This window comes from Harpia harpyja, chromosome 21 (assembly GCF_026419915.1).
Source record: "Harpia harpyja isolate bHarHar1 chromosome 21, bHarHar1 primary haplotype, whole genome shotgun sequence".
NCBI lineage: Eukaryota > Metazoa > Chordata > Aves > Accipitriformes > Accipitridae > Harpia > Harpia harpyja.
The window spans coordinates 1,292,051-1,308,012 of record NC_068960.1 but is presented as its reverse complement, the minus strand read 5'-3'; the positions used below and the strand labels follow the sequence as shown (position 1 = coordinate 1,308,012).

At 52.4% G+C, this 15,962-nt stretch overlaps 1 protein-coding gene across 4 annotated transcripts in view; it reads left to right on the top strand.

Moving 5' to 3' along the window:
* The window catches only part of PRKCB (protein kinase C beta), a 136,914-nt gene that overhangs the window by 50,517 nt on the left and 70,435 nt on the right, over positions 1–15,962 (top strand). For 3 of the 4 annotated variants that reach the window (XM_052772283.1, XM_052772282.1, XM_052772285.1), the window contains one exon: positions 1,972–2,054. In XM_052772283.1, coding sequence (XP_052628243.1) covers positions 1,972–2,054 — 83 coding nt within the window. Of the gene's footprint in view, positions 1–1,253; positions 1,589–1,971; positions 2,055–15,962 lie in introns of those variants that run through there. The other variant, XM_052772284.1, reaches the window with a different exon arrangement.

The window sequence follows — 15,962 nt, the reverse complement described above, 5'->3', positions numbered from 1 at the left end:
TCTTCCCCAAGCAGGAACAAATATCACTGTCCCCAAAGTGCAAAAACTTCTTCGGAGCTGGGGAAGCACGACAAGACCTGCTTTTCTTTCTTTACGTACTCTTCAGAGTCAGGTTTGCCTCCAACAGCCTTTTTGCATATGGCATGGAGGAGCGGCATTAGGAAGTTCAGCCTAGTAGCAATCTTGTTTTTTTTGTTGAACCAAAATCATTCCAGCTCCGCTGGGAACCTCTCACCGCAGCCTAGATGCTGGCATCAGCAGGCAACCTCCCGGCAGCGCCTGCGCTCCAGCGTGTCGTGGAGCCTTACTGAGTTTATACACACACTTCAGGACAAATCTTTGCTAATAGAGTTCTAATTTCTTCCTTCCTGCTTCCCAGATGCTTCTGTCTCTGTATGTAAATGACAGAAATGGTGAACAGTGTTTTCAAGAAAATGTTTATTTGTTAGACTCAGAAAAGTAAGTGAGAGGTCCTATAAGGAGAGAGCTCTTGGCAGCTGTTGTGCCTCTAAAACCTTCTGGGTTTGTTTTTTTCACAATGAAAAATGTGAAAAGGAAAATTAATTTAAAAGTGGATGTAGCAGGGCACAATAAGGGGATTGTGAGTTTAATGGCAAACATCACTTGCCTTTTCCTTGTTCCTTAGGAAAAGTCCAGTAGCGATGCCATTGAAACCTGCTTCATTTTTGCACTGCTCGAATTTGTTTTATGTGCTCGATTTCTCTGAACCCCAGTAGAGTGTGCATCTCCTCTTCCACTTGCTCTTTCATTTAGTGTTACTATGGCTCTTGGGAAAAGGATGTGGCAAATAAGAGGCCCCTGAGGCAGAGCTGAGTTTGGTACCTGGATTTCCCCCAGACAAAAGCAGCCTTTGCACAGCTTTGCTTTGTTGACAAAAATCAGCAGTTGTTGGGTTTGCTCCGCTCCTGCACGGGCTCCCTTCGTGCGCGGTGTTGCCTCGGAGCTGAGGTCCCATCCCTCGGGATGCGGCGCGGGTGCGGTGATGGGGCACGGTGCAGAGCGCGGTTGGACCTGGGGGGGTGCTGGCACCCCGAAAGAGGTGACGTTGGGAGCGAGGTGGTGCCTCCGTTCCCCAGACCCGGGACACCCCAGCTTCTCCAGGCAGTAGTGCCACCTCCAGCTGCGAGGCGAGGGAGGCTGAGACCCTCAGAGAAGGAGCTGGGCTGTCAGTTGAAATTATCTGCAGTGCCGAGTGGCCTTTTTAAGGTCTGTCGCTGAAAGTAAGGTGCTTATTTGGCATTTAGGGGAAAAAATTAGCCTTTAAGTACAGCGCTGTCAGTGCACAGACTGCAAAAATACTGCTGGCAGCTTCAGATTAGCATGTGCTGTACGGGTTTGGTGGTTTAAGGGATGTGGATTTAGCTCTGGATACTTATGCTTGAAAGTCTGGGTAGTGGCATGTTGGGATTAATTTTCCTGCGCTGTTCCCAGAAGGGTGACTTTGTCATCGACATGCGTGCGTGAGGAGAGGAAGATGTACGTGTCTTCTGGTCTGGCAAATGGAGGCTGTGGAGTTGGTGAAGAAAAGCAGAGCTGTGGGAGGAAAACTGCCCACCTGTTCCCATCGGTACAATCTTCCATTTTTGGACACATGCACTTTTCAGCTCAGATACCCGTGAATGCCAGATTCTCCCTCTTTTTATACACGACGGTGACCTCAGAGCGTGTGCCGTGAGTGACAATGAGCGAACATAAGGGTTCCCAGCCCTCCTTTGACGTTCACTGAACATTTTGCTTCTGCTTAGCTTTACTGAAATGCCTGGTCCAGTTGATGATATTCAGTAAGGTTTAAAAATCTACCACAGGTTTACTTAAAGAAACCTGCTTAGAGTCCTGGATGTCTCTTCTCATCAATCAGATGCAACAGCTTTTTATTTTTTTAAGTGCGGGGTTCACGTGGTGCCAACCCTTTAACATACCCCTGACGCTGTCGCTGTCTTCTCTTTGCAGTTTGCTGCTTCGTCGTGCACAAGCGGTGCCATGAGTTCGTTACCTTCTCCTGCCCCGGTGCTGATAAAGGCCCTGCCTCGGACGTAAGTACCCGGTCCAACGCCCTGAGTGAAGGCACAGCGCGGGGTTTGGTGGATGACTGTCTCGCAGCAATTTGGAGAAGAAATTCCTCCAGGTTTCTTGGCTAATGACACTTCTGTGCCGTTACTTCACGGGCATCTCTAATGCCTTGTTATTCGTAGTTGCGTGGGCTCTCATATATTTTTTGAGACACTTAAAACACTTTCAAATCATCCAACAACTTGCTCTCAGCAGAGCAGGGAGAGCATATGGGAATGCAGAGATACTTCTATTTGGGGCTGAGTCTGCAGCCTTGCCCTGTCTCCCTTTTGTCCCTTGAGTCGCAGCCTCAGTTTCCCCATCGGTAAAACGATGTTTCCAGGTTCTGTCACCTGAACTGAGGTTTTAGGTTTGGAGTTGTTTAATATGCATGAAGCGCTAAAAGTTAAAAGCTGCTTTAAAACTTTGCCCAACGTGCCCTGACCTGAAGAAGACTCTCTCTTCTGGCAGGGTTTGGTTCAAGGTCTCGATCAGTTCCTTTTGTCACAAGTGAAATACCTGAAAAAATTAGCTGTTGTTTAACAGATGCCTACTGTGTTGCTGGACTAGAGTCAGCCTTGGGGAATGTGCCTATCCTTGTTCCTCCTCAGCTCATCACTTTTTCCAAAGGCATCACTGCCCCGCATTGTTATTTCCATGTCAGTCCTGCATTGCCCTGCGGTTGTTCGGCATTACCTGGTGTCGGGGCTCTCGGCCGCTCGCCTGCAGCATCCCTGCTCCTCGCCCCAGGGGCCTTTTTGCTAAAAACAGGCACATTTTTTTCAAGTTGGTTTTGTATCATCTTGCAGGTTTAATTTAACAAATATATACGTTTGGTCTTCTCAAGCAAAAAAAACCCCGCAGGCACATTTGATGCTTGCTTGTGATTTGCATGGTCAGTGTTGCTGTGTTTGCTCCGACTCTCTCAGAAAACACAGAACTGACTGGGCAGCATCATCAAGGACAACAAAATTACTGGGAAATACTACTCTAAGTATGACTTTTGGAAAACAATATTGCTGCTCTTTAAAAACCAGAAAACCACCCAAATGCCCGCTAACTAAGTCCTCATCCTTATTTTCACAAGGACTTAATTTCCTGGTGAATCCCCAGGCTTTCGGGGGCGAGTGGGAGAGCTGGAGCAGTGGAGCAGAGCTGGCTTAGGCTCCTCAGTGCGGTTCTGCCAGCGCCTTTCAGGTCTGTCTGGCAGTTTTTGTGTTTTACTGTGGAAACTGGCTAATTTGGGGAACTGCTAGGAAAAAAAGAGATCAAATTGGGGAAACGACAGTGCACCACAACTCTCACCCATAAAAATAGAACTGGTGGGAGCAGGCAGTGTAACAGGCAGCTGAAGGTGGAGGCTAAACACACGTTGTCAGTCGCCCTGCCCGAAACGGGGCTGCGTGCCGTGATTCTGATAAATGGGAGCTTTTGGGGAGGGGGTGAGGCTCGAAGGGAAGGGGCAGAGCTGGGGGGTCAGCCCCTTTCGGATAGAGCCCTGGGCAGGGAGTCGTGAGCAGGGGCTGCCTGTGCCCCTTGGGCAGATGCTGCGGGGAGAGGCTGGGGGGGGACGTGGAGGGGAAGGGCTCAGCGTGGGTCGTGGTGGTCTGGGATCCTTTGCCAGAACTGCATTTCTGTTCCAGGCAAAGCAGAGGGCAGCCTTGCTGGCTTCCCCTTTTGTCTGGTTTCTCCTCCTGTATGAGCGTGCTGGGTTTGGAGCATTTCTGGTTTGGATCTGAGAAATCTGGCTGGGCTTTGGTCCCAAAGAACGGCTGGGCAGCTGCACCGCAGAGCTGCCGGGGACCCCGGGCAGGGGGATGCGGTGGGATGGCACCTGACAGCCCCCACGTTCCCAGAGCTACCTTTGAAGCCAGTCGCCACCGTGGCTCTAGCAAAGCGGTGACTTTATCCCAGTGCCCAGCTTGTGGCTGATCGAGGGACCTGCCTGTGCAAAACCCCGTTTCGACCCTGACCCCCTGATGCTGGATTTCTTGGGGTATCTGTGCTTGCAGCCGCCCAGCCCTGACTCCACAGCGCAGTGCCTCCAGCGTGCTGAAGCCTACCTGACAGCGCTCCTCCACCTCCGGAGAGGATGCCTGGCAGAGTGTTAGTTTTAACGAGCTGATGATGAAGCTTTTGGCTGTTTCCCACAGGCTGAGCTGCCCTTCTAGGTGTCTTCCAGCTTGCCCAGGTCAGTGCCGCAGCAGCCCGGGTCCTGCTCCCGTGTGCTGCCAATGTGGCTGCCAGGGGTGCTGCAGGAGCAGCCCCGAAAATGGATGCTTTCAGACTTGGGCTTGTGCACAGTTTGATAAGCCTAGTTTTATTTCCACTTCCCACCAGACAATTAGTCAAGATATTACATGGTTTTTTGAATCCCCCCTCTCTGGGCACTTTGCATGTGACTATCGCTTTCCTCGCCGAAGGCTTTCTTCTCCATGGGGGCTACTGCTAATTGTGGTGTATTGGTGGCTATTGAACCTTAAAAATCAGTTAGTGGAGGGGAAGAGGAGATGCCGTAGAGGCGCCAACCCAAGAGAGACTAATGCATCCACAAGTACTCCGGTCCTGCAGACTCTTAGTCCGTAACATTGAAGGTCAGGAGAGGCTGCTGGGGTCCTGTTTGAACACGCTGACCCCAAAGCAGTTGGTGGGGTTTGTTCCTGGGCCTGGGTGACAGCCGTACCCTCCGCCTGAACCGTGGCAGCCGGGTGTTTGCAGCTCCGTCCTGCACAGCCTCCGTGGGAGCACCGATGGCCCTTTCTCCATGCGGTAGAGCAACCCGGAGAGGAGGGTGGCAGGGTGGCACTGGTGTCGGGCTGCAGGACACCAGCCCCTGGGGTCTTTGCTGTCCGTGAAGCAAGCAGGGTCTTCCAGCGGAGGCATGGGCAGGAGCTGCCCGCTCAGCGTGTTGCTTGCAGGGAGTGAGGCACAGGCGGTCAAGGACAGGGCTCCATCGCTCTGCTCGCGGGATGAGGCTTGACAGGGATAAAAGCATCCCTCTGTCTCCATCTCTGGATGCTTTGAGGCTGTGCCAGAGGGGCACGCTCAGGGTCCATGCAGGGGAGCAGCGGTAAGGTCTGCATGTGAGCGTGCGTGTGTGCACACAACGCTGTGCCCATGCGGCATTTGTCCCAGCGTGCTTGACCGGAGCGTGTCGCTCAAGGGGATGGAGTTGCATGAGAGGGAAGCGATGGCTTTGCACCGCTTGCCTTCGTGCCTCTGCTTTTTCTGGGCAGATTCACTCACTGCCTCTGCTGCTGCTCCTCTGCAGTGGGTGCCTGCTGAAACAGGGTGAGAACTGGAGAAGGCATGGAGAAATGAGGTAAGGTTGGTAGAAGGTGATCCCTTCCCCGAGAGTTGAGTTTGGCCATCCAGGCAAGCTAACAAGCTCGCACGCACGTGTCCGGGTCACGCTGCACAAAGCTAACGCTCAGGCTGCGGGTAACGTGGCAGAGCCCCTGCCACCCGCGCTGCCTGCCCTGTGCCCGCCGGGCAGCGAGGCGTGCGTCGGGCTCCCTCCGTCGTGCAGTCGTTTTACAATGACCTTTGCCGCTAAGTAATGTCACGCAGTGAGATTCCTTCTGGCCATGTGGATTTAGCTCTGACACTCGTGCCTTCTCTCCTCTATTCTCTGTCGTCTAAAACACAGAAAGAAACTGGCAGCAAGATCCACTTGTGGGTCTAGCACCCTGCAGACCTAATTCAGGCTACAAGAGATGTATGTCATGTATCCAAAATATATATCTGTTTAGATACGCATTTAGATATTTGTGCATGCAGAGATGAAATCTTGCTTACAAGGCTGCTTTAGGTGCAACGTAACCGGAGGAGCTGCTGTCTGAGCAGAGCCCCCAGGCTCCCAGCCCCTGGCTGGGCTGGCGGGGGGGGGCTGGGTGGCTGCAGGCACCCGGAGGGGGTGACGGCAGCGGGCGAGCGGCCCCCCGACCCCACAGCTGCGAGTGGCCCCTCGCTGCTGCAGCAGCCCCGGGAGCGGCTGGGTGGGTGCTTTGGGCGCTGCGGGTGCCTCTGGGGTGGCAGAGCTGGAAACCCTCCCCGGGGTGGTGCAGAAGTAGCAGAAAGGTGCCAGCGAAGGCGACCGCGGCAGAGGGAGATGGAAACGCTGAAACCGCTTAACCTTGCTCAAGGAAAATGAGGTTTGGCAGTGGGAAAGCAGGGGATGGCTGTGATCCAGATGCCACCTCCGGAGCTTTGCTCGGGCGTTGGGCAGCCTGCCCGCCCGGGCGCTGCTTTCTCATCCTTGCTCGTCATCTGGATAGCAGCTCGCAGCCGGCAGGAAAGGCAGCAGGTACCAGGGAGATGCTTCCTCTCTTTCTGTGCGGGGTTTTGGCCAAAGGTGGATGCAATGCTTTTCTTTTTCTCCCCACCAGCCCTGTCCAAGCTGGGGCGAGCAAGGAGCAGTGAGGACCCTCGGACAGCCTGGTCCCGCTCCCCTAGCACGGTCCCTTGGTCTCTGACCGGCAGGTCTCTCCCACGTGTGTCTCTTCCCACCCTGCGGCCAGCTGTAGGTTACTGTGGGCAGCCTCTGCCTGAGAAGGGAAAGGTCTAAATTAAATCTAAGTTGTCACATTTTAAGAGGCGCCACTCGATACCGGGGCATGCGTAAAGGCCCTTGCTCGAATTCTCTATTGCTTGCTGTTATTGCTGGGTGAGTTGCCACTGTGGCTCATGGAGCAGACAGGTAAAAGCTGCCCAGTTGGCGTTAATTAATTTTTTAATACGTTATTTCTGAAAATGAAGAGAGGAATGCAGATGCTTGGGACTTAAAGCAGGGAGCAAAAATGGCCCTTTTGTAGCCGGATTTTTTTGCTGTTTAGCAGAGCCCTCTGGGAGACCCTCTGGTTTGTAGCCCTGCGCAACTGTCAGCTGGGGTATGATTGGGGGGTGCATGCAGGGCAAACTTTGTTCCTTCTGCACTGGCAATCAAGCTTCTTATAGTAATATAATCCTTAAGGAGCTTTGAATCAGGAGATGGAAAGCTACTTCAGCAAACAGCAATGTCCTGTCTACTTTGGGAATGAGCCGAGGACAGGGGCTTCGTTTTGAACTGATGCAAAGCTCAAGTTTTCCTCTGCTCTATTGTTGCTAATAACCACGGCATGAATCCAGAGCAACCTATAATTATGTCAAACGCTGGTAGCATCTAGGTTGTAACGATTATAGCTATGCATTTTTTCAGTCGGTGCAGCAATCTGGTAACTGTCTTTCCTTTCACAAATACTAATATCCAGTGAAATCTTGCAGAAAGAATGAGTTTTAATTTATTGCATTTGTTTAAACCTTGCAGCGTGTTCGTCATTACAGTGGGCCACGTGACGTTGCTGGGCTGGAGAGGGAAGAGATTTGTTCAGTGAGATGGCAACCCCGTGCTCGGCATCTGCAGGGGCAGCGCAGAACGGCGGCTGGAAGAGGCTGCTCTGGCTGGGGCTGCAAAGGAGAGATGCTGCAGTGCCAGCCAGATCCCAGCCTGGGCTGGAGATTTTAATGCCAGCTGGCTGCTGCTTTTCATCCCCAGAGCTGCTCTATTCTAGTATGCTAGTCATGGAGCCCAGGGAAAAAAAAAAAACCATCATAAAAGAAAAAAAAAATTCTAAGTTTGCTCCTTGATCTCTGTATTTTGTAGTACTTCATAGTTACTGAGAATCAAGGAGGAAAACATTTTGCATCCTGTAAAGTGCTTATGGTATATATGGATGCTTAATTTCAAACACCTGAGTAACACTAATTACTTAAATAAAACTCTTCTGTTTGAAGTTAAGTATGTGCTTAAGTGCTTTATGGGATGGTGGCTTGTACATGTATCAAGCTGATAACCCTGGGGGGAGGCTGACATTTTACACTTTTTGGAGCATAACAAAATAACTGGAGAGCAGTGAAATGTCAAAGTCTCTTTCTGTTACCGTTGACTAGTCCTACTTTGGAGCAGTTTTCTGTTTGATCTGGTTGTGTTTGAACCTCCTTGAGGAGAGAGACTGTGTGTGTGTTTAACCTTGCAAAGCCTACCGAATAGGAATCTTCCATCTAGGAGAGGAGGACTAATTATACAGCGATGATAGGGCCTCTAAGTAAAAAAAAAAAAAAAAAAAAAAAAAAAAAATTAATTGCTTCTTGCAATAGAGAATGAAGCTGTAGCTATAAATGCTGGTACTGAAGACACCAGGGCTGCTTTCATGCTAGATTGCTCTTAAGTCATGGCAGGATTTTCTTCTTTTTTTTTTTTTTTTTTTTTTGATGGCTGAAGATGTGGTAGCGGGTCTGTGTTTTGGGCAGCAGCGCTGCTGAGGACAGTGTGTCTGTTACACGCTACTGGCTAGCTGAGGGCAATGGCATTTTTACAATTTACTTCTCTAACTTGGTCTGAATGTGCGCTGTGCTGAGCTTTGAAGTGCTGGTGCTGAGGGCCGCACGCTCTACCTGCACCGCACCGCTGGGCTGGGCTCCCACGGCTGCGTGGGCTTGCGTTCCTCCAAAAGGTCTGAGCTTCATCACAGCTTTCCCATTAATGTGCTGTCAGGTTGTGGTCTCTCCCCAGCATCCCTGAAGTGAAAACTGGTGAGCTGCTCTGTAGAGGATGGTCAGCCCAAACCCACCAATTCCAGTGTTAAACTCTGCTGTTTTTCATTACAAGCTCCGACACTCCTGTGCTCTCCTGTTTGCAAGAGGCAGAGCTGGCATGACCATTCAAGCTGAAGTTTTCTGAAATACGGCAAGGTCTTCAGGAGCTGAAGTCAGGCATGTGTAATGTAATCCAGTTGGCAAACCTAATTATAGTCGGAGCTATTAGTAGAATGCATAATTATTTAAATTGTAGACAAAATAATCATTAAAATGACCTTCTTTGCATTATCCTGTTAAAGGTCATCTAATCAGGATGCATTAATAAATATCAGAGTTCCTCTAGGAAGGTAACAAGCCCACGTAGCTTCGTTTCAATTTTACGTTTAATTTTTCCACCATTCGCAGCATTAGGAGAGGATTTCTGTAATGCTATCACCATGGCGCCTTTGGTCTTTCCACGCTCTGTTTCCTGGAGGCAGAATTATTTCATCTTCGTCTTGGGCTCCTCCGTTCTCGAAAAGCTCCAGAGTTGCGTGTTTGTACTGAAGAAAGTATTGCTGCCACTCTCTCTTAGAACGAGAGAGACACTTCACGGAGTGTGGGTCATACAGGTGTTATTAGAGTCAGAAGCTGTCTTTGCAGCATCAGTACGTGGTCGTTATCCCTCCATGCAGAGCACCACCAGATCCCAAGCTGACGCTTGTAGCAGGGTGCAAAGAGGGTTGCTCCTCCTTCCCAAGTTTGGTTTCTTCTCTAGAGCATTTGGTCAGGCGTGGGCTGGCAACAATTAGCAATGAGATGTCAGCAGCAGAACAAATGAAGATGCCATTTGTACTACCTGAAAATTGGCAGCTCCTTCAAGTTTCTCCTTTCTGGGATTATCTCCAGTGGGAAGGGACGCCTGCTGCTGCATAGTCCCTTGGCACAGGATAGCATCATGGGGCTATCACCAGGCTCTGCCTGTCGAGGGTGGAGGTGGGTTGAGCAGCTGCCTTCCCTTCCTCCAGATGTGCCCGTCGAGCCAGGACCTTCCTGAAGACACCAAGCACCCTCTCGCCCAGGTCCTGCCTTAGAGAGCAGGACCCCGATCCTTCCTCGCATCTCGCGTACCTCCGGGATGCCCCGGGTTTGGTGCATAAGCAGATCTTCACAGCCTTGCTGCTACTTGCTGCTTTCTTTTGTCTTGCTAATTAACTTCTCCAGCTCTCGTGGTGTGCCATCTGCCCCTTGCGCGAGGGCACATGCTTGCTGCTCCTGCCGTCGCTGCCAGCGCAGGCAGCCGGTGACAGTTCCCGTGGGATGAAGATGTATCTGCCTTGCTCCCTCCCAGCACCTTCTGGTGTTTCCCTGGCTCCGCCGGAGCCCAGCTCTTTCTCCTGCCAGCCTGCACGTGTCTTCAGCCCTGTAATTGAAAAGCTCTTCTCCCATTTTCTCCGGGGGGGTGCGTGTCTAGTTACGCCTGTTAAGGTTGCAGCCTCTCTGGTTAAAGGAGGGGATGGGAGAGGGCGGTTGGGTCCGTGCCCTGCCCGTGGCTGCGGAGAGCCGGTGGCTGGGTCTGAGCTGGGTTTGTGCAGAGCGTAGCTATCGGGAGGGCAGTGAGGTGGGTGGTGCAGGCTGTGCCCACCCGGGTGGCACCAGTGGGGGGGTCTAGAAATGAAGCATCCTGCAGGCGGGAGGTGTTTCAGGGGGTCTCTGTGCTCTTTCGGGCAACCTGGAGGCTGCCGAGTTGCAGGGAAAGCACTGTGGGAGCCCTGTTCTCACAGAGAGCTTACACTGTAATAAAATGACTCTCAAGGCACATGAAAGATAACAAACATTTCTAAATGATGTTGAGATGCTAATGCTGCTCAGGGAAAAAAGCTGAGTTTGGCTTCTTTTTGCTGCTCGGTAAGAGAGTGTATTTTATTCGGTGTTGGCAGCAGCAAGAGAAGAATAACTGTCATCCATTTCCCTCTGCAGTTGTCTGACTAGCAGATGAGATCTTTTGTCAATAAAAATGTATTAACTTGCTGGAAGCTGTCAAGGAAAGCTGTCAAGGGCAGGTTTTATCTGCGGCCGCGTGTTTGACGTGGAAGCAGCCCAAGCCGCGATGCTCGTGCCTGCAGACACGTTAGCTGCTGGTGTGTTGCTGGCCATGCTGGGGGACCGCTTGCCCTTCCACAGGCCAGGTCCGGGCGGAGGAGCTGCCTGCATCCCGCTGACTGCGCTGCCATGCCTTCAGGCCCTGTGCTGTGCAAGGTTTTCTGTGGCTGTAATACTGTAAATGATAGAAAAATAGGTTTGGTATCACTTACTGGCATGGCAGTGTCGATCATCTTTAAAACGTGGCATGCCAAAGCAGGCTTCCATGGAGTTACGGTATCGATAGAAAAGATAGCCCAAACCTTTGCTGTCTTGCCTTGAACAGGACCTGTGTTTTCCTCTTGTGCATAACCTTCTTTCAGTGGAGTCTCTATGGTTTATCATGGCTCTTTTCATTGAAACAAAGACCCATCACTCTTGTTCAGTTGGTCCTTAACTTCCTTGCTTGTTTTTTGCTGGGACTTGGAGCTATTTCTCACCAAAGGCGTTTTTCCAGCCCTGTGCAAGCAGGTGGGAAGATGCAGGAGGTGCATCACCAGGGCAGCATCCCGAACAGGACAGGGCAGGTGAGTGCTGCTGAAAGCCTGTCCTCACCAAAAGTGTGGGGTCCCTGTCTCTGGTGGTCACCGGTGCCTTCAGTTCATCTTCCTCCACCACCTCCTGGCTTCAGTAAGAAGAACTTGCGCAAGAAGAGGATGCCGCCCAGAGCTGTCTCGTTCACGTGCCCGACCCAGCCTCTTACGTCCCTGGAAGGAACGACAGGCTTTTCTCTCCGCCGTCACCTTTAGAGTTGCTGTCAGGCCACTTCTGTCTCTGCTGTGAGCTGTTCCCTGCATACTGGGGGGGATTTTCCGCAGGGGAAATGTGGGAACAAAGTGCGAGGTTTTGGGTTTTATATCCACTGCCTGGGTTTCGTCAGGTGCAGACAGTAAGCTGTTGCTGTGTTGTATTTGCTCTGCTATTATGCTGCTTAAATTACTATGAAATTCACTTTAAAACAGTCTCTTCATGTGAACTGTGTTAATTCTTCAGGAAAGATAATTTAAAGCTTTCTCTGCAATGAGATGGGGAAAGCAGGGGCGCGTAATCTTGGAGCAAACCTCTGTGGCTGGTCCGTAGAGTCCAGTGAATGTGGTTAGTACAAAGGATTAAAATAGCATCAGCCATGGGTGTAGGTCTGGGCTGCCAGCTTCCCCGGGGAGAGCGGGGCGGCCGGACTCTGCTGAAGGACAAGCGGTGCAGTGCTCCGGGAGAGGGACGGGAGCTGGGGCCTGGCGGGTTTTATTTCCACAAGGAAACAGAAGAAACTTCAGTGCCTTGCGTGTATGACTTATTTTAGAGATGAGCCCAAGTAAGCTGGACATGTTTTAAAAATGTTTTGTGGCTCAGACTGCTGGGCCTGAGGAAGGGTCTGGTCCTCCCTCTGCCTCCCACCTCCTCCCTGCCCCAGGGAGAGGCGATGCCTGCACTCCGTCTGAGCTAGGCGAAGCTGAATTTAGTGCAGAAGTAAATAAAAGCCCGGGCGGTATCCAGCACAGTGTTTGCAATTCTGGGTACGACAGAGGGCTGCTGCCCTTGCCAGGACACGGACTTTGCATGAGAAATAGCTGAAGCAAAACGCCCTGGCTTGCCAGGCAGCGCGGTGCTGCCCTGCCGCTCCGCTCGCCCCGCTCTGCTCTCACGCCTGGGCTTACTGCTGGCTGACGAGCCTCTGCCCAGCGCCATCCTGACACACTGCCGCAAAAAGAGCAAACGGGCTGCCGGCTGCCATGAGCGGCGCGTAAATTGTCAATCTGATCAATGCCACCAGCTGCCTGCCTGCACGTAATTGGTAAGCAGTGGCTCCTGCATCAGCATCTCCATCAGGGTTCAGCGGGCAAGCATACATTACGTCGATGCGGTCATTCAGCGAGCTCGGTGGTGGGTATGACCCTGAAGAAAGGCACAGGTGATTGCTGAGCCTGAATATGGGTCCAGCTGGGCTGCACTCAGAGTGCCTTGAAGGCCGTGAGTTGATTACTTACTTACAAATCAAATTTCTTGCGTTCCCAGGAGAGCTCGGGCTGCTGTCAGCCCTGACCCACAGAGCCGCAGGCTGCGCGCAGCCGCCGGTGCCCGCGGTGGGACGGCCGGGGCCAGGGCGGTTCTGGGGGATGCCAGGGGCTGCGAGGTTTGCTCCGCAAGTCAGGGATGCAATAAGTCAGGGATGCGCTATTGCCCTGGCTTGTTTCAGACCAGAAGCCTGCTGTCAAGTTGGGAAGCAGAAGCCAGCTGCCTCTGGTGGGTCGGTGCTTGCAGGATACCGGGTCAAAGTCAAGAGCGGCTCCTCTCCTCCCCTGGCTCACGCTTTGACTCCCTCATTTGGGCTCACATCCTCAGGACACGCACATATCCCTCTGCTCGGAGGATGACAGATCTGTGGCAGCGCTGATGAGAAAAGTGAGAGCCTCTCAATGCAGTAAAACAGTCCTAATGGCATTTTTCAGTTCTGCTCCAAAGAAAGCTTTTTCTGCCCTGTTCTTCAGGGACAGCTCTGCGCTGGTAGGATGGAGGAGGGGTGCCTTTTCTTTTCTTGGCGAACTTCTTTTTAACCATTCTTGTTTTAAGCCTCTCGGCATCTGCATACGCAGTGATCTCGTCATCCCTGTCTCTGTGGTACAAAAATAGTCTCTTTGTGAAACAACTTCAGCCTTGTTTGAAAATGATATCCAGAATTTCCAGTTTCTGGTACTTTCTAAAGCACCGGTCAAGGTGAAACGATTCCCCCCCACGCCCCGGCAGCCGGAGAAGCGGCTCTGCCTCCCCACGCCTGGCTTGCTCCCATCACCCTCGCACCCTTTGGCCTCTGGGTGTTGGGTCTCTCCAAAACAGCCCCTCGCCGGGGTGGGAGCAGAAGGCGAAGCCTGAGATGCCCCCGTGAGGGGTCCGGCTCCCTCCGAGCGGAGGGTGCCTGCTCGTGGGGCTGGGATGCTGAGGGAGCGGTTTGGAAAGCTGCAGCCGTCCCTGTGCCAGCACGCTCTTGCTGCCGCAGCGCTGCTCGGTGCACGCTTTGCTTTTCTAGCTCTGGCTTTTTTAACTCTCGGTTCCAGTGGGAATTCAACATCCTTCGCATGAAGTGGAAATTGTCTCGTTTTGCATTAAGCTTGTATTTTTTTTATGAATGACTAAAGCTTTCATTTGCCTAAACGGGAATATCTGTTTCTAGAAGGGAACACAGAAACTGGAGCACTCGGGGGCGATTCCTCCCCGTGTCACACGCTGGGGTTTGACTGGCACGTGGCTTCTGCTAGAGCTGCCCCTGTGCCCCCCCCTGCCCTCGTCCTGCTGCCGACGGAGGGTCGGCGGTGGTGGGCCGATGCCCGAGCATCCCCGGGTTGCCCTCCTCTGCAGCGCAGTGCGACGGGAGGGGTGGGTGCTGTGCCCGGGGGGGGCTCTGCGGGATGATGCGTGGTTCAGTGTCCGACTGGCCGGCCAGAGACCTCCTTTCTCCTGGGACGGCGGCAAAAGAAAGTTTTACATTTTCTTGGGTACCTCATCTCCAGGGAGGCAGCCCGAGCCGTTCCTGCGTGGGTACTGGTGGGCTTGTGGGCACTGACGCTGTGCCCACAGGCATTCGGCTGCCGGGGACGGTCCCTGGGAGGTGCGGGGAGCTGGTTCACGCCGATTAAAGAGCTCTGTGTCGTCCAGGCAAAGCTGCTCACGGAGACGGTCCTGAGCTGCTGTACAGAGTTCAGGTTATAAAATCAAGCAGGATGACTTTTCAAGGGCTTACAGTGCGTCCACTGGGAGGATCTGACGAACCCTGTAAGCCCCTGTAAAAGGTGCGGGGGTTTTCCGTGGTGTCCGTCCGCGCTTTGGGCAGCAGTGCTGGGTATTGCCCTGCCTGCGGTGCCATGGTCGCCATCAGGTGCCCGGCCCAAGCCCCAGCTGCCTGCCCGAAGCTTTCACGGGGGGAAATTCCACCCCCACCCCCCCTCTTCTAGCCTAAAATCCAGGTTTAAGTTTTCTGTCCTCTCTTGTATCTCTGGGGGATGGCTTTCAAACGTACAGTGTCACTTAAAGAACCGTCTTTTTGGTAGCTGGGGGTGTCCAGGAGACAGGTTAATCGTGAGCCCTCATCCTCTCAGCCTTCCTGCGACACAGCTGACACATGAGCTACCAGAGGCATGTTGCGCTCTGTATCTAGAAGTGGTTTGCTTCGGGTTAAATGTGAGTTATTTCAGTTTCAAGTACAATACATTTGCTGAAGCACGTACCTAATCCCTTGCATTTAACAGATTGAATTAAATGAAGCTCCGTAAGTTGTCCACCTTTTTGGTATCACTAAAGTTATCTGGGATGCTGCGAAGTAATAACGCACAATATTAGTGATGAATGCAACTGAAAGCTTCAATGCAATAGCGGTAGGAAAATTAATTTCAAGGGAAGGTAATGTATTGGCAGCTGTGTTATAGCTTGGTTCTGACTCCACTCTTTATTTACTCAGCTTACAGTGCCCTGAAAAGGTGTCTTTCCTAATGCCCAGGCACCTTTCCAGGCCATTAAAAAGCCGGTCAGCTCAAATGACCAAGCCAGGAGCTACGCCTCATCCCTAACCCTTAAACAATTAACCTGAGATGAAATTAAGCCAGCTGCTGCTTGCCATAGTCTTCTCCCTTGCCTGCGTGCGTGCTGCTACCGAACGTGCTGAGCACCCGGGCAGGCTGCCCCAGCATCCATCTCCGCAAAGCCGTGCTGCTCTGGGCAATTCTTGCAGGAACAACGCTGCCCGCCCCAGCATCGGCCTTGGCTCTGCCCCGGCGTGCCCGCGGTCCCGGCGTGGTCCCGGCGGTGCTGTCCCGGCCCCTGCACTGGGGCTTCTCCAGCTCCCGGGGCAGGGCACTGAGTAGCAGGCTGCTGCTGGGGCTCTGCGTTTGCTGCCCCAGCTTCTGCAGTAACCGCAGCACTTAAGCCAATGCTGTCTGCGCTGCTTTGGGGCCGGCAGGAGACGTTCTGTTGTCTCGTCTCCTGTGTAGCTTTGTGTTGTCGTAAAGTTGCTTTGCATTCAGCTGAATAACCGAGGTTTGATAGAGCTTCCAGAATTGTCTTGTCTTGCATGGAAGATACCAAGAAATACCAAATCCTTGGTCTGCCTCAGTCATTTGTTCCAGTGGTTGATGCTGTCTCCCTGTTGAGAAGTTGTTTCTCATTTGAATTTGTTTGGCTTTAACTTCTGTAGACCCTCGTTGGGGTCC